General features: G+C 46.2%; 1 protein-coding gene across 2 annotated transcripts in view; it reads left to right on the forward strand.

Moving 5' to 3' along the window:
- The first annotated feature begins 3,578 nt into the window (after nt 1-3,578).
- Nucleotides 3,579-27,890, forward strand: part of WT1 (Wilms tumor 1) — a 49,210-nt gene continuing 24,898 nt past the window's right edge. The window contains exons 1-5 of one of the 2 annotated variants that reach the window (XM_011965580.1): nt 3,579-3,867; nt 5,806-5,928; nt 6,365-6,467; nt 16,851-16,928; nt 17,960-18,010. In XM_011965580.1, the coding sequence (XP_011820970.1) occupies nt 3,858-3,867; nt 5,806-5,928; nt 6,365-6,467; nt 16,851-16,928; nt 17,960-18,010 (365 nt within the window). In that variant the 5' untranslated portion in view covers nt 3,579-3,857. The remainder of the gene's footprint in view (nt 3,868-5,805; nt 5,929-6,364; nt 6,468-16,850; nt 16,929-17,959; nt 18,011-27,890) is intronic. The other variant, XM_011965581.1, reaches the window with a different exon arrangement.

Below are 27,890 nucleotides of genomic sequence, written 5' to 3' on the forward strand. Positions count from 1 at the left end.
ACTGGTAGTCACACGGGAGTGGGACCAGGAAACCAACGCAGTGTCTGGCTCTGCTTCGGGAAGAGGTTTTGTTGATTAAGGCAACACCAAATTGTCACCAAGCATTGGGCTTTTCAGACGTCCGGACTCTGGATTCGGAGTGGGACCAGGGCGGAGTGAGCGCCTGTGCTGTGCTGCCTCCGCCGCGCTAAAATGTCCAGGAGCACCTCCAGCCCTTGTAATACGGTGTTGGCACACACTAGGTTCATATTAAGTATCGTGGAGAGCTAGAATGAGCAAATGCACCGCCAGTAACTAAATGGCTTTCTGGAACCGCGTCGTGTCCGCGGATAACTCCCGCGTGTGGTAATACAGAAGTGGATCTTTTCTGGGCTTTGCTTAGGCGGCGGCCACACAGGTTCTGGGGGTGAAAGAAACTTGACTTGTCCGATTCCAAGCTATGCAGGACCAGGTTCTACCACAGGCAGGAGAAGGAGACACACGAGCTTTGGCCTTTCTTTCAGCCCATCTGGGGCGCCTCTTAATCTTGTAAACGCGAGGCTCAGCTGGGACAATATTTCTTCAAGACCTGGGGTTAGAACAAAGACAGGATTATTCGCTGTGCTTAGTCAGGATACAAGGAGGGAACTCTGCACACGATAAGTATCAGGTTGGTTTCTCATCCTGTGCCGGCGCCCGCCCATCTCTCTTTAGCCTGGGCTGCGCGGACCCGATCCTGCGGAGCCACTGTAGTTTGCCCTCTCTCTTATTTTCAGTGGATTTCCGCGCTATTGAGAACCTAAGCCAGTTCGGTTTGATTCGGTAATTTAGTAAACGCTTTACTAATACAGTGGCGGATGCTTTTCCTGGAGCAAAATTACTCGAGGGCCTCGGGACTGGGATGTTTTTGGAATGCGTGGGAAGCAGAGTGTATCTTTTGCGGGAGGTACCTTCGCCCAAGGCTCGGTTCAAGAAGGGCTCTGCCCTTGTTGCCCGCCTTCACCCGCGCCTTCTAAACGCGCGTCTTCAGGCTGCTCCTACCTTAGCCTAACCAGGAGCACGGGCCCACCAGAAGCCTTGGAGAAATCGAAACCGGCCTTTTCTTCCGGAGAATCTGGGATCAGTGTCCTGCGAAGGAACCGCAAGCAGACCCAAGGGTTGCCTCCACTCTATGCCCTTAGTTGGTGAAATTAGTGTTTTGTACTCAAGGGGCGTTGGGGCAACTTACTGTCGCTGAGGCTTGTGTTCTTTGATCAGATCGCGCCACCTTTGTTTAGCAGGCTGGTGTTACTTTTGGGGAGTTTCTAGGTCTCAGTATCCCCGTCTATAAGACGACAGCTGAGATGGGCAACCTGGAGATTAGGTCCGGCTTGAAGTTATACTCCACAGATGCAGAAGCGCGACCCACCACCCTCTTGGGGCTTTAAATATGGAACTCGGCAACCCATCTAAACATCTGTGACTGAGAAGCCATGAATCTCTGTCTGCATGTGTGCTGTTTGGAGGTGGTTGAGAAACCATCGAATCCATGCCCCCGGGGTACAAAATACTACTATGCCATTATCTTTTTAGTGCTTCTAGGGGATTTTTGAAACCTGGGCTCTGTCGCTTCAGTTTGGGTCCCTTGTCCAGCCCTCTTCAGGGCAGGTCTGGTGCCTGGGATCTTATCACACATCGTGGGGGGCGGGACTGTGGGTTTTGCAGTTAGCAGGCATTACATTTCTGGAAAATATCTGGATTCCTCTGTAATACACAGGCGTGGCTGTCACAGAGAAAAAGTTAAAAGGGGACCAGGACTAGCAGGTGAATGTATCCTCCTTCTCCACCCTGGAGAAAAAGCCCAATGGAGAGAGGGCCCCAGATTCAAGTCATACAGCCTGGAAGCACTATCTCCAGGTTTAAGTTTTGTCTTGCAATGAAAACAGATGGGTCGAGCTTACTCAGCCCTTGAGGCTCACTGGGCAGCTTGGATGTGAGGAGTGCTGCGGCTGCTATCCTGGAGTGGGCAACAATTATTTTGATTTCCAGGGTTCCTGCTGCTTCCCCAGGAGATGCAGGGCCTGGCCCAAGACTTGGACTGTGAGAGGCAAGGGCATCAACTCTCTCAAAAATGTGGAAATGGCCATCAGAGCGCCAAGGCCAAACCCCAGGGGAGAGGAATCAAGGCCGTCTCTGGATCCCGAGGGCAGCCTAGCCATGGCGCACAGGCAGAAGCAATTGCTGGTGCCCAGTCACAACCACCCAAAACTTCACAAGCATGTTCATATTTTAATTTCTTAAATATTATATCTGGCATCCTAATCTTGTAAACATTAATTTAGCAAATATCAATCGCCTACTGGCCAGGCACTGGGTACTGAATACAACGGCCTCAAGAACCTTTGCAAGAAACTCACCAGCTAATCCTGGAGAAGCCCCTTTTTTTGGATGAGGAAATACAGGTTCTATGAGATTAGGTGGCAGAGGTGGTATTTGAATCCAGACCATTCTAGGGTGTTTCTACTCCTTTTCCAGGGATCTTGGCCCCACCGTTGAGATGGATTTCTTCTGGCCCGAGGGAGGGGCAGCAAACTCTTAGTCCTTGTGTGGGGGTTGACGGGTTTGTGAGGGCAGATGTGGGGCGAGGACTTGAGTAGCCCCAGACTAGATGCAAGGCTTAAGGAGGAGGGAAAAAAAACTTCCTTGGGCCGGACGCAGTGGCTGGAGGCGGTTGGATCACCTGAGGTCAGGAGTTTGAGACCAGCCTGGCCAACATGGCGAAACCCTGTCTCTACTAAAAATACAAAAAAATATTGGCCGGGCGTGGTGACGGGCGCCCATAATCCCAGCTACTCGGGAGCCTGAGGCACGAGAATCGCTTGAACCTGGGAGGCTGAGGTTGAAATGAGCCGAGATCGCGCCACTGCAGTGCAGCCCGGGCGACAGAGCGAAACTCCGTCTCAAAAAAAAAAAAAAGAGAGAGAGAGAGAGAGAGAGAGAGAGAGAGATTGCTTGCTAGTCTACTGATCCCGCAGCCCCGCAAGCTCGCAGACGCCTAACGCATGATTAGACCTGGGATCATCAGGCCACCATAGGGTCAGGTGCGGAGGGCTGTGAAGCCGGAGGGCAAAGGCTCCCCCTTCCGGTCACATAGAAGAGGGTATTTTGTTGGGGGACAGGTTTTCCCCAATCACGGTGCAGCTGCAGTCATCGTTTTCAGCCTTCTGAGCACCTTCCTGGCTGAGCCTGCTGTCCATTTCACCCTTCAGCTCTCCCGGCCCGGCTGGGCCAGTCGGTTCCCGGCTTCTCTGCAGCCGCGGGCGGGAGTGGAGGGCGCAGAGCGCGTCTCACCTCTTCGCTCGCGGTCAAGGTTGTGCTCCCCTCCCGGGCTGGGACTAACCGTGGGAAAGGCGCTACCTTGGCCACTCGATTCTCTCCCCCCAAGGCCTGTACAAGGAGCCTTTGAACACGCTGCTCCTTCCAGCCAGCAGCTGTACCTCCCCCGGCCCCTGCCCCCGCACTCTCCGCGCCAGGTCCAGCGCTGGGCCCAGGGACAGCGCGCTCTAATCAAACCCGCGTCCGATAAGCTTCTAATTAAAAGAGACCTCCCTCCACTCCACAGGCGCTTTCACCACTGCCCCTCCCGGGGGAACCTGAAGGAGGGGGTTCGAGGCCGGTCTCTGCCCGCCGAGGTCTGCAGATCCCGTCTGGGAGGGGAGCCTAGGAGGCCTCGCGGGCCACGGGCATACTTGGGCCCGAGTTCTGGGGTGCGGACGGACGTCGCTAGAGTGGGTGCCGCAATTTGGGACCCACGGCCCTCGCCGGGCACGGACGGTTGCGGAGCAGGGCTCTGAGGATTGTGCAGTGCCCCGGGTCCCTGCCTACTCCTCGGCTCAGAAATGGAGAAGGGTTCGCCTAGAGAAAACTTCTTAGTAGCTTCTGTTTCTTCTCTCTCTCTTTTTAGTGTCCTTTCAGAAAATCGGCCTTCCCTCCGGGCAATAGTGGGTGCCCGGAGCCAAATTCGTTTGTAAGCTGATCTGTAGTCTTCAAAGAGGGCCAGGCCTCAGGTTTCAAAAGGAAGTCTCTGGAAGCCCAAACGTGCTCACCAACGCCCGAGAGCTAACGGGGCGGGGGTTATCTTTGCCCACTTAGCAGGCGAGAAATGGAGGCCCTCGGGGTCATGCAGATGATAAAAGCTGGTGGCTTCTCAAATCCCCAACTTGTGGTGCTGAGCGGTGTGTGAGACTTAAGCCTGGACCTGTACTACCAGGGAGTTAGGATTTGTCCCCTCCTTCCCTCCCTTGCACTCTGCCACACCACCCTCCAGGCTTATGCCTCTGTTGCCCCAAGAAGCTTTTTTTTTTTTTCTGGGCGGGGGATGGTGGTGTGTGTGCATGAGTGTGCGTGTGTGTTTCGAAAATGGAGGTAAGGATGCCCTGGGTCCTGCTCTTCGGTTGAATCCTGCTTAAGTCTTTGGAGGCACTTTGATAAAATCGCGCAAGAGTGGGAGAATGGGTGCTGTCTGCCCCAACTTACTCCTGAGAATTTTGTGAAGTTTGGAGACCCAGGGCAGTCGCTGGGCCAGGAGGATCTGAGGTTGGTGGGGTGGCCCTGCCAGGATCCCATAGGAGCAGCTCTCCTTTGCCATTGTGCCTAGACCTCAGGCCACAGACTCCCGAACTTGTAGAGGAATGGGACCCCACCTTGGGGTCCAGGGCCAGTGAGGATCTTTAGCGGAAGGATCCTTTTCCCCAGAGGCAGCAACAGCTTTCCAGAAGCTTGTGGGGCATATGTTTAAAGCAATTTAATAACAAAACTTATAAAAGACTATGTTTTCCAACTGAGGCTCCACGCTCTTTTTCTCACTTTAGGAGAGATGGGGAAAAATGCCAGGATTGCCCTGGGGGGGAAACTGAGGCAAAGGACCCAAGCACTACCATGGAGGGAAAGGGAGATACAGTGTCAGGCACACTCTAAAGGAAACTGGTTGTCCAGCCTCGGGAGCAAGGAAGTTGGCTCCTACAGCAGTGGTCAGGGTCGGATCCCTGGGCGCAAGGAGGGTCCCTGGGCGCAAGGTGGGTCCCATAGGGGGAGGGGAAGGAGAGCGCAGGGTCGCCATCTGAAGACCCAACTGGAAGGGGCCCTTGTTTTCCCCCTCACCAGCTTTCCTTTGGGCCTCGGGTGTCGTGGTGTCAGGTTGGGTAGTCCCAGACAGATAACATTACTCGGTAATTAGTCTTCCCATTTTTAAGACCAAGCCATTTAACTGGCTCCGAGTAATTAATGAAAGTTGGTGCGCGGGCCCCTGATTTACAGCTCGGAGTCAGCGCGGGGTTAGCCCAGCAGATTCATTTCGCTTGCCCGCGCTGCTCCTGCGGGAGAGCTGCGGAGTTTGTTTTTTGGGCTTGACCAACTTTCTCTGTCGATCAGGCAACGAGTTTTATATTTAACTTGCCAGGGGTTCGCTGCAGAAGCGGCAGAGACCGAGGCTTAAATAAGCAGGGCCCAGGGCATCGTTACCTCCATTTTCGAAACACATGCACACTCATGCACACACACCACCATCCCCCGCCCAGAAAAAAAGACTGAGGCATAAATAAACTGGGAAAAAGCGAGGTCGGCGTTTTAGTCAGAAAAGTATGGAGAAGCCTGTCCTGAGGTCACATCCAGGGACTTGGGCCGTCTTCCCGCCGAAAGTCCTGGAGGCTGGTGGGGCTGGATTCTCCTCCGCTGGGGGTCCGAATGCGGGGTTCAGCACACATCCCCCGCCTGTGGCTGGTTCAGACCCACTGTCCCTGTCTTGCTAGAGCCCCGCTAACACTGTGCTTCTCTCCGCCGCTCCCGCAGGTTACAGCACGGTCACCTTCGACGGGACGCCCAGCTACGGTCACACGCCTTCACACCACGCGGCGCAGTTCCCCAACCACTCCTTCAAGCATGAGGATCCCATGGGCCAGCAGGGCTCGCTGGGTAAGCGAGCGGGAACCAAGTGGAGTCCTCCCCTTCTTCCATGCTATCCCCCTTTCCCCCCAGGAATTCCCAACCCACAGCAAATTAGGCAAAGGAAGACCTCTAAAAGGACCTTAGAAATCATTACCCCAATGGCACTGTGTTTAAAGGACAAGACTGGGTATCCCTCCATCCTAAGTACCTTAGGGACATCGCCCTCCAACTAAGTCTATGAATGTCCGGAGGGCCTTTTGGGCGCACCGCGCAGCGACTGCTAGGGGAATGTAAAGTGAGAGGCTTAGCTTCTCGCATTCTGGACGCCTCGCTCTGCACGCCGCTCATCCAGGCCCCAGTGCCCCAGGCTCTGGATCTCGCGTCTCCCCCAACCCCTGCCCGCAGCCTCGCACCCCGAGCCCTTGGGGCGCACTCGCTCAGCTGTCTTCGGTTCTCTTTGCAGGTGAGCAGCAGTACTCGGTGCCGCCCCCGGTCTACGGCTGCCACACCCCCACCGACAGCTGCACCGGCAGCCAGGCTTTGCTGCTGAGGACGCCCTACAGCAGGTAGGAAGGCGCTGCGCTCTGCGTCTGGGTCCCTGGGACTCTGGAGGGGACGCACGAGCCGGCAGACTTTAGAATACCCCAGCTGGGCAGCCCTGACTGCGGCATGCAGGGTCTTGGAGGCACGGGACGCCTCGACTCCATTCTACTACTTAGAGGAAATTAAAGCTGATCTTCCTGGTCTCTGAGTTGTTCTTATTTTGTGCACAAATGAGGGCAATTACTGTTTCGAGCTGAAGAGGGAGCGGCGCTTGAAAAGTTATTATTATTTTTAGAAGGTCTTTACTGGGAGGAGTTTACCTTCATCGGGACTAAAGATTAAACAAGGAGTTCACTCCCACACGGTTCTGAGACCTCAAACCCATCCAATGGCCAGACTACACCGGCCAGACTACACCGGCCAGACTACCGCGAAGGCGCGTACCCTCGGCCACAGCCTTGGCCACAGTCTTCCCCACCTCAGCCCTCCAGGGTTTCGGCCCGCGGCAGCGATTTGTGGGCGTGGTTCCCAGCACCCCTGCTACGCTCTGGGGTGGGCCTCCGGCCTGGGTGCGGGACGGAGGTCGGGTTGCAACAGGGCCCTACGGGGAGGCTGCCCTGGCCTGCGTGGGACCTTCTTCCTGTGCGCGGGAGGCCCAAGGCCAGCTTCATTCCCTTCCAAGCTTTTTCCCGCTCCGTGCTTCCTCTTCTCGCCTCTTGCTCCACCTTCTCTCCCCCAAATTTCTACTTCAACTTTGGGTGAACTTGGCCGGCCGCCCGCGTTTGCGATAGGGTTGCCTAGTAACTGCGGCGCACACCAGCCCGCACGGGGCTGGAAGGTGGGGCGGGGGCCGTGGAGCCGCGGCGCGCGGCCTGTGCGGCCCGGGATTGGGCGCGCATGACCTCATAGCCCCCTCCTCCCGGGTGCTTGGGGATCCTGACACCGGCTGCCCCCAAACCCATCTCCATCCTCCCGCCCCTCCGCGCGGGGACCCGGGGCTGACGTCAAGGGAAGGAGGTAGTGAGGTCATGAAGGAAGGAAAAGCGCCTGCCCTGGGAGATTGGGTGGGGGAGTGGCTGCGCCTGGGGGACTATCCAGTCCCGCAGGTGGAGGAGGGGCGGGAGTCCTGGATCCGGAGCGAGGCGCAGCCCCAGGCCCTTGCTGCCCTTAGGAGAGTGAGCCCGGGGCTGGCCTGGCTCTCGCACCTAGGGTTCTCCTTCCTGGGACTTTCTAGAGAGAGCAGGGACGTGCCCCTTCTGTTTCTAACGCCTGAGGCGCGCGGACTGGGGAAACTTTTTTTTTCTTTTTCTCCCCAGAACATCCGGTTTATCTGTTCGAATCTTGGATTCCTCATCACACTTTTTTTTGGGGGCGGGGGGAGGCAGGCGGTGGGCAAGGACACGAAATGGTCGCACCTTTCCATCCTTCTTTTTCTGCCTCCCTAGCTAGAAATCATTCCTGTTCTGCACCACAGGCGCGGCATGCTGCCCCAAGCCTGCCACCTCAGCGCCTCCCTTCGGTGGGTCAAGTCTCTGGAATGGAGGCAGGATTCGCACTTATTCTCTGAGGTGAATCTCCTTCCCTAGCAAAACTGGCAGCAGGGCCGTTGAGTTCTTCTTGAGTAGCTGTTCGCGCCCATTGCCAGGGTGTCATTGCTGTTATTCTGGTAGCCATCAGGCGGGCTGTTGGGATGGTTCCCACGTAATGACCTTGGTCCACGCCTTCCTCCTTAGCTCCCTGTGGACTCAGTTGATGTGTCACACTAGGCTGAGAGGAGACCTTGATGCGGGAGTGGGCACTGTCCAGATGGGAAGTGTTCTTGGGGGTTGGGGACTGGAAGACATTGCAGTCCGGTGCATCAGTGACTCCAAGCTACACACACATCGGTTACTCCCCTCTCCCAAGCCGAGACTCACCCTGTGGGACCCTAGGAAGGCGTCCATTAGAGGACCTGGCAGCCTAGAAAGAGGAGTCCAGGAAAAAGCGATCACTACTACTGGTTTAATAGCAATTCTCCAGGGTGCCTATGGTGGATTTTGACTTAGGTCTGATTTTGTGGTTGCTAGGGAAGTAGGAAACATCACATAAATTTTCACATTTTCTAATCCAGCTTCTGATTGGCCACTGTATTAAGCACTTTGTCAAATTCACCTTTCAGAAGTATTTGTTTATTTCTAGCTTCATTCTTTATAATTCAGGAACTTTCTTTGGTACTGTTATTTTTACACGAATCCAATAAAAATACTATTTTTCCCTCTCACAGAACATTTCCCAAGTAGTAACATCTCAAAGAAGAATTTGTGACCCCTGTAGGAAGAGTTTGTTCCCTTGGAATTTGTACTGTCTGGATCTTGAAAGCTCCATTCACTCTAAATTAACATTTCCAATCAGTTTTCAAAGATCATGTGCCTCCCTTGCAGTCTAAAGATGAATGGGCAGGTGTAGGGATGTTTTAAAACTGGATCTGTGCACCAACATTACTGCAGTTAATATGGTTTCCCTTTTTCCTACTCCTAAACAAGTTTGAAAGGGTATTTAAATGCTTTTGTGAATGCAGTGTTTGAAAAAGCATAAAAAATAGGACTAAATTTTAATTGCCTAACACCCTAACTTTTGGATTTTAGATACTCAGTGGTGCTTCTACTGGTCCCTGGTTTCATTCATTTTTCTGCCTAAAGTTTGGGACTTTCTGGGGAAAGCTTGCTTATATTTTGTTTGCCTTGCTGCGTTTGACTCCCTGAGGCTGACTGCCCAGCTTTTTTCTCTCCCTCCCTCACCAAACTTTTTCCCTCCCCAGTCTTTGTTTTTTTCTTTTTTTCATTTTTTCTTTTGGAGACAGCGTCTCACTCTGTCACCCAGGCTGGAGTGCGGTGGCACAATCTTGGCTCACTGCAACTCCATCTCCCGGGTTCAAGTGATTCTCATGCCTCAGCCTCCCAAGTAGCTGGGATTACAGGTGCCTGCCACCACACCCAGCTAATTTTTGTATTTTTAGTAGAGATAGGATTTCACCATGTTGGCCAGGCTGGTCTCTAACTCCTGATCTCAGGTGATACGCCCACCTTTGCCTCGAAAAGTGCTGGGATTACAGGTGTGAGCCACTGTGCTGGGCTTCTCCCCAGTCTTTGGGTATACTTTCCCTTGCCAGCCTAAAAGAAAGGTGATGGTACAGATCTGACATTAAATAAGCAGAATATAGTGTGGAGTGTGCTTTGAGGACGTTCGCAAAATCCCAGTTCTTTCCTTGTGGCCTGCACAATTCCCTCCTTTCTTTTGGGTGACAGACCTGAGGAGCTGCAGCTGCATCTATATTTGTTATGGCTATGAACAACAGTGAATAGAAAATGTACCCAATCAACAACTTATGGGAAGTGGCAGGAGGTGGTTTTCTCCATCCTCCTTACCCTCTCCTCTCATACAGAAGGTGGGTGGAGTTTTGTGTAAAGGTCACTAGGGTTTCTGAAACCAGGTGTCTGCCCTTATGGAACCCAGTGATCATTGTTGGATGAAAGCATGAGTCCTTGTAATGTAATAACTGGAATTTATTGTATGCTGGCTATATGTTGCTCTGCATGATGTTACATGGTTCACTTAGTTTACCCACTGAACCCTTTTGACTACTCTTTGAGGTAGGTACTATAATTTTTAGTTTACTGATGAGGAAATAAGTTTGGAGTCTCAAAGTAACTTGCTCAAGGTCACACACTAAGTGAGAATCAGAATCAGGATTTGATCCTCAGTCTCTCTGACTTCACAGCCCAGCTGTGCTCTGAATCACTGAGTGACACTGGACCATGCAGGATTCCCCATCTGATTAGTCCCCTTGTATAGTCAATGTATCACTTTTCTTTTTTTTTTTGGTTTGAGACGGCGTCTCACTCTGTTGCAAGGCTGGAGTGCAGTGGCGCAATCTTGGCTCACTGCAACCTCTTCTTCCAGGGTTCAAGGGATTCTTCTGCCTCAGCCTTCCAAGTAGCTGGGACTACAGGCATGTGCCACCATGCCTGGCTAATTTTTTGTATTTTTAGTAGGGGGGGGGTTTCACCGTGTTAACCCAGGATGGTCTCAAACTCCTGACCTTGTGATCCGCCTGCCTTGGCCTCCCAAAGTGCTGGAATTACAGGCGTAAAGAGCCACTGCACCTGGCCAATGTATGTGTTTTGCTCATAAATCGTAAGAGCACATGCTTATGTGGACTTACCATGTATCAGGTACCACTGTAAGCACTTTGCAAGTATTGACGTATTTAATCCACCTAGTGACTCTGAGGGACACAACAGGTTATCACTCCCATTTTACACAGGAAGAAACTCAGGCCCTGAGAAGTAAATTTCCCCAATGTGACACAGTTAAGGGATGGAAGTGGTGTTCAAATTCAGGCAATACAGCTCCAGAATCCATCCTCCTACCCTCTGCACTTGCTTTTTCTCTAGGTGGATAAGTGCCATTCTCTATCTGAAGGTGGCATCTGTCCTCAGTCTCACTAGAGGATGGTCTTCTATTTCCCACAGTTGTGAAAGAAGTCCAGTTATCCATTAGTTTTACCTGTAGCTTTCAATAGAAAGTTCTTGGTTTGGGACAACGTTTTCCCTCAAGGCCATTATCAGAAGCAGACTTGAGCATTCTCCTGAAGTTCTAACTCACAGAGCAGCTGTCTTTCAAACTCCAGACTCCTCCAGTTTTGTCTTTACCACTGGGTATGAGCTGTTGGGGTGAAGTTCAGCCCAGGCACCTAAACAATCACAGGGCAGAGACCTTTCTCCCTGTCCATCCAGACCCAGGAAGAATGACTGCTTCCAGGACCACCCTGGTTTGGGCTTGCCCAGAGGGAAGGTCCCAGGGAAAAGTTCTTCTGTCAGTGTAGGGAGTAGTGGGGTCCACCCCTACTAGGCACAATTTCTCCCCTAATTTCTACCTTAAAAGGCAGCTAACTGGGCCTTTTCTGCTCTCTTTCCTTCCCAGAGTCCCTTTGCCTCATCTGTTTGCTGACTTCCTTGGAGCCCCCAGTCCTTGACTATGCCGACTTCACATATGATCCTCATGGCTGCTTTGAAAAGTTCTGTGCACTGTGTTTGAAAAATATTCCCATGAACACTGATTGTTTCTTTTAGGCATTCTAGCCCTTTCCCTTTCCTTTTGCTCTTTTATTAGTTTTACATATTCTTCTTTAGCAACTGTGCTACAAATTTAAATGAGAATATTTCCTTTTGCTGTACTTTTGCTGTTAGCAGGTAAAACCACTCCGACTCTGGAAGCAATCATTGTTAGTCTGTTTTGAACTGAATGTTGATGATTCACAAATGGTGACATTGACAGTGGAGACTGTTACAAGTAGATTATTTTTCATGTGAGAGAAACTTCCTTAGCAGCCACAGAGTTTCTGGGAAATCTTGGGTTCCACAACTCAGTGGGAAGTGCCGATCCACCACTTGAGTTGGCCTTCAACATCGACATAAATCAGATGACAGCCCATGCCCAAGAAAATAAGATTGTAATTAATAATGCCTCTTTTCACTTGTGTACCTATGTACATTGTACACTGTCTTTTCATCTAGTACAAAGTCAATATTTGTTTCCTGCATAGATAGGCAGAAGGTAGAAGGTTTGAAATGGCTTCCAGGGTGATGGGCAATGTCATCAAAGCCACAGGCTTGAATTAAACTCGTCTCCAGGGAGGAGGAAAAATCTAGTTCCAAATATTCCTGTAACTTTTGTGCTGACCAAGTGTTTATTAATAGAAATGGAATCCCCAGTGGGTTTTTCTTTGGTTAGCTGGTGAGCTTGAGAGAAATTACAATACCAAGAGAGTGACTGTGAAATAATTATTCATCATGGCCTGCTGGGCAGAAATTTCTAGGCAGGCAGGCTGCAAGGCACCTCAAAGGGAGGAGCACAGGAAAAGGGTGTGTGGAAGTCTGGCTGCACCCTCCGTTAGGTTATTAGGTAGAGGTGCACCCACAGAGGACTTTCTGTTGGTGTGGGGCACAGCTATTACCAAAAAAGCTGGAAACATGAATTCTAATGACAGATGCCAGTTATCTCCACTTTGAGCCTTTTTATTTTTTATCCAGTGGGGGCAGCTCTTTACTTCTTCCAAGATGTTACCTGGCCAGCCAGCAACTGCGTGGCAGAGGTGACCCTAATCTTAGCCAGGTTAGATGGTTCTATTCCCTTGATGACACGAATTATTCTGCTGAATATAATAAACAGACTTAAAGATGAAAATGTGCTTGAATCACACACGCATTTGAAGAGTGGAGGAGTTCTCGTCTAGATAATAGCTGAGGCTTTTTTTCTTCCTTTCTTTTTGTGCAGAGGTCGAGAACTTAGTAATACTGCAGTTCAGGCCAAAACAAACTCTATATGATCTACTACTGATTTCCTTTTAAGCTCCCCCTTTTTGCTAGGACTGACTTCCTTTTATTTTACTCCAACTTGCATTAATCCCAGTTATAGAAGTTTCTTTCCTCTTTCCCTTGCCTCCAACTTCAAACATTCTTACATAGGAAACAAGTGACTTTTTTTTTTTTTTTTTTAAAGATCTACTTAAAAAATATAAAGGACACCATGACTTTTGGAATACATTTTAGCAGCCTGCAATTTGAAAGTTCACTTCCGAACAGGCAGAGTTAGACGGTTGGAGCTGAAATGCCTACGTGACCACAATGGTCGCTGTAAGCCAAACCACCTGCTTATCTGATCTCCTCTGGGAATGAGGTGGTCGGCACCTACAGTGGTTATTGAGTAATTAGATGCTTCATTTGCCAGAGGCTGTATATTCCTTGAATGAAGCTGCCTCTTTCTATGGGCTTCCATGATGAGAGCTGGGTGTTGAGTGATTGCCCAAAGAGATCAGAGCCTGAGCATGCTTGGGCCCGGTATTTTTAGCTCCAGTTCACATTTTTGTCCTCTCCTCAGCAGCCGTTATTGTCATTGCTGTCATTGACTTCCATTTGAAAGGCTGTGCCAGCCAGGCCCACTGACTGAGCAGCTGAGGAGCCCTAGCCAGCAAAAGGCAGGATGTGGTTAAAACTGTGCTCTGATCCTATCTCTGGCCTCAGGAAACCTATTAGTAGCTTGGGGATTTTCTGAAAGTCCTTCTCTCCCATACACCCTCCCCACCTTCTCTCCTCTTCTGAGAGTTTGCAGGCTAAGCTATCAGGACAGCTAGAATCGCAAAGGGGGCCTCTACTGGGATCTTGGCACACTGTCCTTAGTGAGCTGAAGAGGACACATGGGGCATGTTGCAGTATCATCATTTTCTGGAGACTGAGTAGGTGACGATGTTCCCTTGAGCATATTCTCTTTCATCTCCAGACTGTTGTCTGTATTATTATTATTATATAAATGATAATGAGAGGATGAGGCTCAGCATGCCTTCATAGGGGCAGGGCAGAGTGAGGGTGGGGGCACCAGGCATGCCAGCACTGGGCATCTATCTGTGCCTCAATCCTCATCTAATAAATGGGGACTCATAATTACATCTACCTCACAAAGTTGTGAGCAGTATTGAGAATGTGTGAAAGTGCTGTGCAAAATTTGGTAGGTTAGAACAAATTAAAGTAATTAAAGTATATTATCTGTGTCATCTTCAAAGGGCCATTGAGGGCATTACCTTCTATGGACTTCACAACATTCCTGTACAGTTAGACTGATGGAGATTAATATTCCCATTGGACAGATGAGAAAACTGAGGGTCAGGGAGCTGAACTGATTTGTTCAGTGTTCCAAAACTTATAGAACATCACTGTCCACTAGAAACATAACATAAGCCATACATGTAATTTGAAATTTGCTAGTAACCACATTCAAAAAATAAGAAACTGTGAAATTGATTTTTCAAATAGCATATTTGACTCAATATAGCAAAAAATATTACCACTTTAATATGTGGAATGAGTCACATGTGGCCAGTGGCTACCATATTAGACAGTACCATACACAGTATTTGTTAAGCACACACTAGAAAAAGTCATATGTGTAAGATATAGACCCTGTATTTGAGAAGGTTTGCCTTCTGAGAGCCAAGAAAATGCCATTAAAAATATTGGCCAGGCGCGGTGGCTCACACCTCTAATCTTAGCACTTTGGGAGGCTGAGGCGGGTGGATCACCTGAGGTTAGGAGTTTGAGACCTAACCTGACCAACATGGTGAAACCCCGACTCTACTGAAAACACAAAATTAGCTGGGTGTGATGGTGCATGTCTGTAATCCCAGTTACTTGGGAGGCTGAGGCAGGAGAATTGCTTGCACATGGGAGACTGAGGTTGCAGTGAACTGAGATAGTGCCACTGCACTCTAGCCTGGGTGACAGAGTGAGACTCTGTCTAATGAAAAAGAAATGTTTATTTTCTCTTTGGGGTACTTTGTTATAGAGACCTTAGGAATCAACCAGACTATTCTTTTATTCTTTAAGTCTGTGAGAAAATTTCCAACTCGTAAAGTTAGATATTTGGGATTCATTCACCCTTCTGCATCAGTGTCTGTCACTCATCTTTCTTTCCCAGCTCTCTTAAAAATTATGATTTTCTGAGTCATATGAAAGAATGAAATTATTTCAGAAAGATCCCATATCCCCAAAGGGCCTAGGAAAATTGTCAACTGGGGCTGAGTGATTTTAGTTGGTGAACAATTTTTTAAAAATTAGTGACAAAAGTATAGAGCTGCCTGGGGAATACAATGCCTGTTGGCTGAGATTAATGGTAAGATTAATAAATGGATTGCTTGATGAAAAGGCGCAGGAGAACAAAAACCAGTAGAGAGATTGTGGAGGAGGTCACTTATTAATGAACTGTCAGCCCAAAGAAAGTTCAAGAAACTCTCCTGTGGTAAATGCAGCAGGCTGGCACTTCTAATAAAAGTTGGGGTCCTTCAGGAATTAATTACTCCAGCCTTACAGCAAGAATTTGTGGAATTGCAAAACGTTGTGGCACAGACCAGCACGGGCTGCTGCTACAAACGGGGAGGCTGCAGGAGAAACTCATCATTTTTTTTCATTGATATGTAGGATATTGTAGTAGCATAATAGCCAGTCAGACACGGGGATGAGTGACGGCGTCCAGATATACACTGACTAATGAAACGGCACATACTTTGAGTTTGAAGTCACTTCACTTTTCATATGCAAAATGCGCTCCTGGAATCTGATTTCCTCCTTATCCTGTGTACCCACCACTAAGGAGTTCCAAATAATTTTCAGAGTTGTTATATGAAAGTCAGACGAACTCTGCCACGATTTATCAAGCTATGCGGAAAGAGAGCACAAAATTCATTTATTCTGAGTTACTGTAATTTCCCTCTCCCCTCCTCAAGTTCCCAGTTATGCTTGGCCTGAAAAAAGCCTTTCTGAATTAAAATTTGGTGTTGCCTCTGCCCGGTGAAGCAGCTTAAAAGAATGCCATGACCAGGCAGAGATGGTCTGAGATCTGCAATCTGATACCACACATCAGATGTTAAATGCCTCTTACCTTTTTTCATTTCTGCCACGATGGTAGAGTGAAATTTTTCTTCTGTAAAGTGTTTAAACCAAGAGGTCCCAGACAAACTCTTGGTCTCTTGGGTCTCAAATTTCATAATTAACCATTTCAGTTCAGGCATAAATTTATTCCTGATGGAGCTTGGCAATTTAGGAGATTTCTGGCCATTGATTCATGTGCTAATTTTCTAGGAATGAAATAAATACAGAGGGGACAGAACAGCTTTTGGTTGGTTTACATGGTGGTGTGAGACTTCTTTGGAGTCTTTATGTAAATGATCAGCCGTTTCCCTCATAGAGTCTTACAGAACTGGGCTCTTTTTTTTTTTTTTTTTTTAACATTTGACTTGTACCAGGATTATAAAACATATAGAAAATGATTCCTTCAGCTGTGCATAGAGTTTATCATCATCTTTCTTCGCTTGTCACATCCTTACTTTTTAGACCATTTATCAGCCATCACTCTTTGACTTTTCAGACCCTCATAATCCACATGATACTTATCCTTTTGATTAAAACAACTTAATGGCCTTTTCACGAATAATTAATCTGCTGTCTTTACTTTCAGCTCCAGGCTTTTAACTTTAATGTTGAGTTATCCAGCCTGTGTTGCCTTTCAAAGTTTCACTCCCCTTAGCCTTTTCCCCTCAAAGGTTTAATACTTCTTTAGAAACTTCAATGGTTGCTATACAAAGGTTTTAAAAAATGCTTCCGAGTTACTCTCACATCCCTTCTGCTGTGTATGAAGTGTATGACTGTGCAGAGATCAGTGGGATGAAGTGAAAATAATTTCAGACTTGCATATTCTGTCATTCTGGAAAATGTGGAGGCTTGTACTTTCAAGAAAAGTTAAAACTCCATTGCTTTTGAAGAAGCAATTGTGTATTATTTTGTGGTTATGTGTCCTAACTCTGGATGTTTTTCTAACAGTGACAATTTATACCAAATGACCTCCCAGCTTGAATGCATGACCTGGAATCAGATGAACTTAGGAGCCACCTTAAAGGGGTAAGGTTTTCTCTATTTCATTGCCTTTCCACAGTAACTTATACCTGTTTGAACCATTTTAAAGGTGCTTAGAACTTATGAAGACAGTACAGTTTTTGAAGAATGGGCAGAGCTCTCTGTGGCATTAGAATGCTTTCCTCCTTCCCCTAGTTGGTGAGTTGTGTTCAGTATTAAATTTTCAAAAATATAAATAGGGGGCATTTCTATCTGGAACAAGGAATATTGAGGACACTTATTATGGTCTTGTTGAATGTTTTATAATCTTCAAAGGCCATTCAACCTCATTTAATAATTGTGTTTTACTGTAAGATCACAGTTGTTAACCATTCCACTATCTTATCAAGAAGTGCTTTGGGTGTACAAACTCCAGGGTCTAAATTCTATTTGTGTGGCGCTGATCTGGGCAATCCACAGTCAGATATGCCCATACCTGATTGCACCAACAGGGTGTTTCTTTCCATACTTGATAATGCAACCTGAATAGGGAGAATACAGCCAGGAAACATCGGAAGGGGCTACTCTTTGCACCTAAAAATGAGAAAGAAAAGAAAAGGCAGGTAGGACTTGCTTTCACCATTGAAAGAACTCACTTTTCATTTTCTAACAAGTGTGAAGAGATGGACAGTAGCATAGAGCACTCATGAAGTGCCTGCAGCGTGTCAGGCGCCCTTCCAAGTTACCTCATCTTATCTTCCCAACACTCTGATGAGGGCTAAGTACTGCTTGGTTTACAGATGAGTAAACCAAGCTCAGAGGGTTAAGTTACTTCCCAAGTTCACATCCTAGTAAGTGTTGGAGCTGGGATTCCAAGTCCAGATCTGATTCCAAAGCCCAAGCTCTTTGCAGCCTCCGGTGGTGCCTTCGATCCCACCATTGGCCCCAGTGGGACTGGGGACTTAGTTCAGCACTCTTGAAAGCTAGCTTGATGTCTCTGTGTATTGAGGGGCTTTTCATTGGATTCTGGGATCTGGGGGGCTTGCCAGATCCATGCATGCTCCATTCCCCACTCCCCACCTCTTCTTCTCTTCTAGAGTTGCTGCTGGGAGCTCCAGCTCAGTGAAATGGACAGAAGGGCAGAGCAAGTGAGTGGACAATGCGGAGATGGCAAAGCAAATGGCGTAGGCCTTGTTGACTGGCACCTGGGGCAATGCAGGAGTTAGGACTGATGTGGGTAATCAGGGTAGCATTTGGTGGATGGGAAGAGTCTCTCTCCCCCGCCCCCACCTCTTCTTGTTCATCATACACATGCTGGGGACGAAATGGAGGGAGTGGCATTTCTCATCAACGTGCCCCTGGAAAACAATTTAAAAAATTATGCAATAGGAATCCTGTTCATTTCTTTTTGAGTATTTCACAAAATACGAAATACTAAATACTAAATTTGTGGCATTGCAACCATAATGCCACATGTTCTTGTTAGATCAGTCAAGCCTTTCAGTCTTAACTTACTTGCTTGTTCTTTATTTACCTTTCAATTTCTCAGGGAGAACTTACCCTAAGTCTGAGGCCAGGTTTGAAAAGACTTGTTTTTTGTTGTTTTTCAAAGTTTGTTTTTATTCCCAAACATTCGCACCTTCCCCAGCCCTATACTCTGCACCCTGGGGCATTTCTGTAGCTGTTTCTTTTTCTTTTCTCTGCTTAAACTCCATAACCAGCCGCCCTCTTTTCTTCTTCCGTGTGTTGGCCCAGTCCTGTTATTTGGTTCATCCTTCAGTAATCGACAGAGTTGTATTTCATCTTCCAAGACTTACTGTTGAATTCTTCACCTCACCGCCACCCCCACCCCCAAATTTTTCAGCAATTTTATCCAGATCTCCTCTTCCTCTCTCTGGACCTCAAAGAAAAGGCTTTCTGTTGTTTCAAATTATTTCTCTCCCGTCTTCCATCTGAGGGGCTGCTGACAGTTTTAGCATTCTGTCTTTCTACCTGTTGTCCTTTCTTTTTGAGATGGAGTTTTCACTCTTGTGGCCCAGGCTGGAGTGCAATGGCGCCATCTCGGCTCACTGCAACCTCTGCCTCCCGGGTTCAAGCGATTCTCCTGCCTCAGCCTCCCGAGTAGCTGAGATTACAGGCATGCGCCACCACGCCCAGCTAATTTTGTATTTTTAGTAGAGACAGAGTTTCTCCATGTTGGTCAGGCTGGTCTCAAACTCCTGACCTCAGGTGATCCACCCGCCTCGGCCTCCCAAAGTGCTGGGATTACAGGCATGAGCCACCGCGCCTGACCTTTCTACCTGTTCTTAACTCATCTTAAGTTCCTTGGCTTCTTGGTCCCACCCTTTCTTTCTGGCTCCCTTCCTTTTCTCCTTTCTCCTCTCCTCAGAACTTGATAACGTTCCCCAAGCTAAATAGCAAGGATAGACAGAACATGATTGTGAAGTGAGCAGTACGTTTCAGTTTCAAAAACTTCTTCATGCTCTAAGGGGTTTGTTTGTTCAGTTACAAAAATTACAGATAAGGAATTTTGGCATGTATTTGCAGCTGGATCTTTCCATAGTTGAGATAATTTTGATACTTTTTAAGGTCTTTAGACACATACTGTTAGTCACTTGCTGAGGAGGCAGAAGCTGTATTTTAAGGATGAAGCACAAAGTGTGAACAATTTGTTCTGTTCAATACTGCATAAGAAAAAAAATCAGAAGAGTTTTCATTGGTCTGTTACTTACATCTTGGAAAGGATTTCTGAAATAAAAATGTATTTCTTTCATTTTTTTTTCTTTTTTTTTTTTTTGAGACGGAGTCCCACTCCGTCACCCAGGCTGGAGTGCAGTAGCACGATCTCAGCTCACTGGAACCTCCGCCTCCTGGGTTCAAGTGATTCTCCTGCCTCAGCCTCCTGAGTAGCTGGGATTACAGGCATCTGCCACCATACTCGGCTAATTTTTGTATTTTTGGTAGAGACAGGTTTTTGCCATGCTGGCCAGGCTGGTCTCGAACACCTGACCTCAGGCGATCCGCCCCGCTTGGCCTCCCAAAGTTCTGGGATTACAGGTGTGAGCTGCTGCGCCCTGCCTAAAAATGTATTTCTTGACCTGGCATGGTGGCTCACGCCTATAATCTCAGCAGTTTGGGAGACTGAGGTGGGAGGATCACTTGAGCTCAGGAGTTTGAGACCAGCCTGGGCAATGTGGTGAAACCCCTTCTCTACAAAAAATACAAAAAAAATTAGCCAGACATGGTGGCACATGCCTGTAACCCCAGCTACTTGGAATGCTGAGGTGGGCGGATTGCTTGAGCTTGGGAGGCAGAGGTTGCAGTAAGCCAAGATCAGGTCACTGCATTCCAGCCTGGGCGATAGAGTGAGACCCTTCCACAAAACAAAACAAAACAAAACAAAACAAACAAACAAAATATATATGTATATTTCTCGAATATTAACTTTATTCAGGGAGCTGTTATAAAAAAGGCTAGATGGCCCAACAGATAGTTCCACAAAAGAACAACTCTTTTGCAGACCTAAAAATTACAATTAGCTAATTGCCTACCATCTTCTCTCACACTGTGAATTTATCCCTGTAGAACATACTGTAAATCCACGAATTTCCGCTTCCATTTTGTAAATTGGACATTCATCTAAGGATGTATATTAACATTATTGGGTGCTGTGTGAGGGGCTGTACATGTTTCCTCTTCTGATCTGATCTTACAACACCTCCAGGACACTTTGGCCACATCCATTTTTCAGCTGAGGAGGGTGGAGAGATTAAGCTAACTAACCAAGGTCACATAGTGAGTGAGTGGCAGAGCCATGCTGGAATCAGTTCTGTCTGACTCCAGGACCTGGGCCCTAGATTAGAGCTTCTTAAATGAGTGGAAACCTTTTAGACTGTGACTACAGTTAGAAATACCCTTTACAGTGACAGCCCATATACACACATGCACACATACACACACACCCCCCACAGATTTTCACTGAGCAATTCTCTTATGACATTCTCTGCATGCTGATACTTTCCCTCCCATTTCATTTTCCAAAATGCTAATTGTGATGTACTAGATTGATTTTACAACCCACAGTTTGCCTCACTTTTAGCATTCAAACATGGTGACATCTTGGCTGTCTCCTCCAAACTTATGAACAGCCCAGAACTGGATTTAGTTGAATCTGTAATTCCAGTAGAAAGTTTGGCCTTTCCCCAGGGGAGACAAATCTGGGTTGGGGTCATTGTTCTTTGTGATACTGGATTTACTTTCTTTTGCCATGGTATGAAAACTATTAATATGGAGAATACATTTGAGAAAAGATATTCCATGAAGACAAATTCAGACACATAACTTTTTGCGTTCATTCATAACTAGTATCTTGCCACTGTTTGAAATCAATGGTTAGAAAAATCATGTGACAAGGTAGATCTATTACAGGAAAACTGGCGATTTGACTTATGTTTTAGAGAAGAAAGATGTAATTTCCGTACCACTCATAAAAAAGAGGCGTTATCAATTTTTTATTAAAAGATCATGTACCTCAGACTAAACCCCACTGAATGCTGGTTCAGGTCTTCTTTCCTTGAAAATGTTTCTTTTTTAAAAAGTGGCTTCACAAAGAATAGATTTGTTTCCTTGTATCCCAAGCAAGTCCGTGGAGACATCTTTCATTAGATGTCAGGGATCAGTGTTACAATGGGTGGGGATAGGATTTTATAAAGAAGGTGGGCAGATGAAATGAAAACTTGGCTGTGTTAGAGGTGGGATATACTTGTGTGGCTGAACCACTCCTTTCTCCTCCTTCTCCCTTTACTCATTTTCTAATTTCTGCTTACCCACTGGGATCACAGCTACTTTTATGACCTCCAATGGGAGAAGGTATTTCAATTTAAGTCAATGAGAAGGTACTTTATAGAAAGAACCACCTTCTTCTCCCTCAGCCCCCAACAAATGAAATTAGATTTTTAAAGTGGGTCCCTGGGAGAAAACGTTGCTAGGGAATCTTTCTGAGTATGACTCCACCATTTTGAAGCCTTCTATTGATGGTGCCTTGTGTTATCTGCTTTCTATTTCTTTGAAAACATTTTCTGTGTGTTCTCAATGGCTGCTGATTTCCGAACAAGCCTCTCCTACCCTGTTGGCCTCTGTTTTGTCTCTTCTGAAGAAAATATCCTGCAAAATGGAGAAACACATCAACCTTGACTCTGATCCAAGTTATTAAAACAAGGAAGACGTTATTCTCTGGGGACTCGGGTAGGGGGAGTGGGAAATCGAACACAATAGAAATGTGAAAGGAGTGCTCAGCAAAATGAATGTCCCTTTGCTGGTCCAAGAAGTTCACAGGCTGTTGGGAACATGCAGTATTCAACCTGTGGATGCTTGAGAGGAAAAACAAAAAAGACTCAACAATGAGTGATGTATAGTGAAAACAAAGCTGTGCGTTTGGTAGGGCCAAGGCTGTCGAATCTGGAGAAAATCCCCGCTAGACATGGTCTCATCCCTGAGAACCTGTGCCAAAAGAGATAGCTGTCTTCTCTGGCTGGGAGCTCCAATACGCAGCCCAGCACCTTCCCTCGCAGGCTCATGAACATAAGGTACCCGTCCAAGAGATTTACTTCTTGGAAATAGATAGCTTGCTTTTAAGTGGCTCCTGGAGCCTGAGATGCAAAGTGAAGGTGGGGAGCCTCAGTTCTGTGAATATCAGCATTTCCGAGCCTACTCCTTCATCTCCACCCCCAGCAACAAGTTATTAATTTCCCCCCGTTTAAACAGTTTCATTTAATACTGTTTAAAGAGGTTTTTTTTTTTTTTTCTTTATTATTGCCTTGCATTGCACTTGGCCTGGGGTCTGTTAACCCTGCCAACCAGAACAAAGACTGGGACTCCCGCGTTTGATAAAGATGGAGACTCGTGACTTAGCTCTGTGTCCCTCTCACTTAGTGTGGACTGATTCGGAAGCTTCTTTCCTTTGCTTCTCACTTTTCTGCTTCTTCTTTCCCCTCCCTGGCTGCTGGCCTTTTCTATCCTTTTATTTTTGGACATGCATTTGATGAATGTATTGAATTTTTTCATTATGTAAGTAATGTGTACAAATTATAGAATAGTTAGAAAATACAACTACACAGGGAAGGAAATTAAAACTCCCTCCAAAAGCCCAGATGAAACTGCGGTGATAAAGATGTTGCACACAATTTTAGACCCTTTCCTGTTCATGCATGTACATTTGTGTCATCTTCTTTCTTATAAAAATGATTGGCTTCAGGTGAGATTGAATTCAGCAAATGCGTATTTATAGGCCGTCGCGAAGTTGTCACGATAGCTTTGACTTCTTGAAAATATTCTCAGCTTCTTAAAACATATTCAAAAAATTTTTTTGGGCTCTGCAGACTTATCTCCATACCATGATTCTAACTATTTTATTTTAAAGCAAGGAATTATTTTCATCTGGTGGAGGTGAGGAAAAATGCTAGGTTTGTTTAGATCTGGAGAAGAAAGGAGCTGAATGGGAAAGACAGGAAAGAAAGGTTGGGATGGAGAAGGGGGCCAAGTTGGAAATGAGGAACACAGTGATCGTAGCACAGGGAGGTGAAGTGAGGTTAATGAGGATTGAAAAAAGTGTGTGTGTGTGTGTGTGTGTGTGTGTGTGTGTGTGTATTGGAAAGGGAGAGGTTACATCAGATAAGTTGAAGATACCTTAATGATCCAAAGCAGTATTTGGACTTCTCCTATCTCTGACCTCTTTGAGACCCTGTACTCACCATTTATCCTTCTGCCTATCATCTGCCCAAGAAAAGATCATAACCTCTAGGTAGAAGAACATTGATCTAGAAGCTACACTAATAAAAAGTTATTCAGATAAGTGTTTCTCCGAAACGAGGAGCTACTGCATATTTTAGTAGGAGTTTTTCTATTAAAAGCGAACAAGTTTATTTATTCTAGCTTTATTTCTAACTCTTCATTTTTAAAACAACAGATGTAGTTCTGTATGCCTAGATGGCGACTTTATCTAAAATGAAAACAGCTATTTTCTCCTGATTATAAAAGTCACACAGGCTTATCATTTTTAAAAAAATTCACACTGGACCAAAACATTATAAAGAGGAAAAGAAAATTCATCTGTCATCTCACCACCCAGAGATAACTGTTTAAAAAAACATTTTCATTTTGAGGTGTATTTATATCTTCAGAGAAAAAATTCTGGAAACATTTATCAGACTATTAATTGCAGTTACCTCTAAATAGATTAGAGGGAAGAGAGAAAAGCATGAAACAGATGGGTTTAAGAGATAAGGAGAGAAGGTACAGACCACGCTTTCATGGAGTTCTGCTGCAAAGGGAGCAAAAAAAATGGGTTCTAGCTCGCTGGGGAAAGAAGGTCGGGAGAATGAGTGGTTTTGTTTTAAATTGTTCTGTTTTTATTTAGTTATTTATCTTTAGATAGAAGTGTCTTATGTTTGTTTGCTGATGAGAATGATCAAGAGGAGGAAAAAATGGGGCAGGCATGGTGGCTCACACCTGTAATCCCAGCACCTTGGGAGGCTGAGGTGGGTGGATCACTTGAGGTCAGGAGTTTGAGACCAGCCTGGCCAACATGGCGAAACCATGTCTCTACAGAAATACAAAAAATTAGCTGAGCATGGTTGCACACACCGGTAATCTAGCTGCTTGGGAGGCTGAGGTAAGAGAATTGCTTGAACCCAGGAGGCAGAGGTTGCAGTGAGCCAAGATCGCGCCACTGCACTCCAGTGTGGGCAACAGAGCAAGACTCTGTCTCAAAAAAACAAAAAGAAAAAAACAAAAGGAAAAAATTGGTCATTGGGAGGGGATGGAATCACTGGAACAGTGTCCTTGAAGGAGGTGGGAGAGAAGGGGCTCCATAGATAAGTTGGTGGGGCTGGTTTTAGCTGGAAGCTGGGATAGTTCATCTAGTAACAATATTAATTTATAAGAGTTCTTTCTGCCAGGCTCGGTGGCTCATGCTTGTAATCCCAGCACTTTGGAAAGCTGAGGCAGGAATTCAAGACCAGCCTGGTCAATATAGCAAGATCTCATCTCTACAGAAAACAAAACAATTAAAAAATTAGCTGGGCATGGTGGCATGCCTGTAGTCCCAGCTGCTTGGGAGGCTGAGGTGGGAGGATTGGTTGGGCCCGGGAGTTTGAGGCTGCAGTGAGCTATGATGATGCCACTGCACTCCAGCCTGGGCGACAGACACCATCTCTCTAAAAATAATAATAATAAAGAAAAAGAGTTCTTTTTTTATAAGAGTTATTTTGCTTGTCATATGTAATGAAAATATTTTCTCTGGTTTGTATTTTAATTCTGTTAATGGGTTTTTTTCTGTCAGATATTTTTATTTTATGGTAAAAATAGTAAGTTTTTGTCTTACAGTTTCAAGTTTTTGACTTTTGGATCATGCTTAGATTTTTCCCATCCCAAGTGTTTTAAAATATTTAGTTTTTTCTGGTATTTTTAAAATTTTATTCTTTAAAATAAAGAGATGGAACATGTCATACTCAAGCAAATAATAAAATAATATTTATGTTGATCTAGTGGCATCTGTGCAAGGTTGCCACTAGCTCTGAATGTGAATAATCCATGTTTATTCATTGCCCAAATAAGATCTGATAAGTGCATATGAAAGTGACTTTTGAAATTACTGAGACTACAGGGAAATTGAATATTCATTGAGTAAAGTGTTAAACCTAAGCATTGTGGCATAACCACTGAGAATTCCTAGGGAACGCTCCTGGATCTTTTGGCCCTAACTCCCTTAGGGCTGATTAATTCAAGTCCAGCAGTCTATGGTTCATACAACTACACGGTGAGTACAGTATTTATGCAGAGATTTATTGTTTTGTTGTGTTTTGTTTTATTTGGTAGTAGTCCTCTCCTAAGTCTAGCTTATATTATAACAGCCCCCTCCTCCCTTTTCTTCTCAGGCTATTGATTTATTGGAAATAGCAGGTCAGTTGTCTGGTAGAATATCCCACAATCTGGATTTGGCAGATTGCTTTATCTTACAGTCTTTTAAACTTGGGCCTCTTTCCCCTGTATTTCTTTTTTTTTTCCTGTTCTTTCTCTTTCTTCCTCTCTCTCTCTCTTTCATTTTTTCCCTCCCTCCCTGCCTTCCTTTTCTTTTTTCTTTCTTTCTTTTTTTTTTTTTTGAGACATAGTCTCCTTCTGTTGCCCAGGCTGGAGTGAAATGGTGCCATCTTGGCTCACTGCAACCTCCACTTCCTGGGTTCAAGCGATTGTCCTGCCTCAGCCCACCAAGTAGCTGGAACTACAGGCACGTGCCACCACACCTGGCTAATTTTTTGTATTTTTTAGTAGAGATGGGGTTTTGCCGTGTTAGCCAGGATGGTCTTGATCTGTTGACCTCAAGTGATCTGCCTACCTCGGCCTCCCAAAGTGCTGGGATTACAGGCATGAGCCACCACGCCCAGGCTTTTTTTCTGAGATGGAGTCTCACTCTTTCTCGCTAGGCTGGCGTGATCTTGGCTCACTGCAACCTCCGACTCCCTGGTTCAAGCGATTCTCCTGCCTCAGCCTCCCGCATAGCTGGGATTACGGGCACATGCCACCATGCCCAGCTAATTTTTGTATTTTTAATAGAGATTGGTTTTCACCATGTTAGCCAGGCTGGTCTCAAGCTCCTGACCTCAAGTGATCCACCCGCCTCCGCCTCCCAAAGTGCTGGGATTACAGGCATGAGCCACCACGCCTGGCCTCCTCTGTATTTGGTAGAGGCTTGATTCAATTTGGGTTCTTTTTTTCTTTTCTTTTTTCCTTTTTCTTTCTTTCTTTTTTAGGTAAATGTAATTGATGAGTGGCACTGTGTTCAGCCTCATCTCTTGTGTTTAAACTTTAAGGAAGCATAGTTTCTTAGCACAAATCCTTAAACAAGGGAGTGATGGCTCTCAAGGCTTGCAGTGGGGTTTACTGTCAACATCGAAAAGTTTCAGGCATTTCAGCATCTCATGTATGAGCCCTGAGTATCAAGGGTGGGGAGAGAAGAGGGGTTGATGGGTAAATTCCATGTTTTAGAGACACAAGAGTTTGAATGTCCCCAGGTGCTTCCCTTCAATCTGATTAACTCTGCAGAGGGGAGAAGACAGAGGTGAAGATGGGGGGATGCCTGCCTGGCCAATAACTAGAGGTGGGAGAGAGAAATGACAGGCCGAAGTTCCCCTTTTTGAATATTCATGTGAATGCTAATTGCCTTCCAAAGGCTCTTTGTCTTTTCTCTCTTTTACCTCTTCTGTTGATAAGGGATTTCAGGGCGGCTCTGGTTTTCCTCATCTGTAAAACTTCAATTCCTTTTTATTAATTTTCACGTGCCTGTGGAATATCAAAGTTAATCATTTCTAGAGAAGCCACTCTTGCAATGTTAAGTGTTTGTTTTTTTTTGTTTTTTTCCTGGGCCAAATCTCAATGTATGTGTTTTTAGTGTAAAAAGGTTCATAATTTGTATTATATGAGGGACATTTTTCTCTTTTTGCAGACTTCCTAAGGAAAGTGTTTATGCGTTTTTTGTTTGCTTGTTTGTTTTTGTTTTTGAGATGGAGTCTCGCTCTGTCGCTCAGGCTGGAGTGCAGTGGTGCGATCTTAGCTCACTGCAAACTCTGCCTCCCAGATTGAAGTGATTCTGTCGACTCAGCCTCCCTAGTAGCTAAGATTGCAGGCGCCCACCACCCCACCCAGCTAATTTTTGTATTTTTAGTAGACATGGGGTTTCACCATGTTGGCCAGGCTGGTCTCGAACTCCTGACCTCAGGTGATCCGCCCGCCTTGGCCTCCCAAAGTGCTGGGATTACAGGCATGAGCCACCACACCGGCCGTATTTATGCATTTTAAAGCTGTCTAGGAAAAGGAAACTTTCTCAGCATACATTTTATGCATCTTAAAACTGTTTAGGAAAATGTACAGTCCAGGCCACTGCCAGAAGTGAAGCGACAAAGTGCATGTTCTGCTGATAACTGCTTCTGCTTATTTTCCCAGTTCAATAGAAATAATTTTTTTTTTTTTTTTTTT

Source organism: Mandrillus leucophaeus, unplaced genomic scaffold (assembly GCF_000951045.1).
Source record: "Mandrillus leucophaeus isolate KB7577 unplaced genomic scaffold, Mleu.le_1.0 Scaffold73, whole genome shotgun sequence".
Classification (NCBI taxonomy): domain Eukaryota; kingdom Metazoa; phylum Chordata; class Mammalia; order Primates; family Cercopithecidae; genus Mandrillus; species Mandrillus leucophaeus.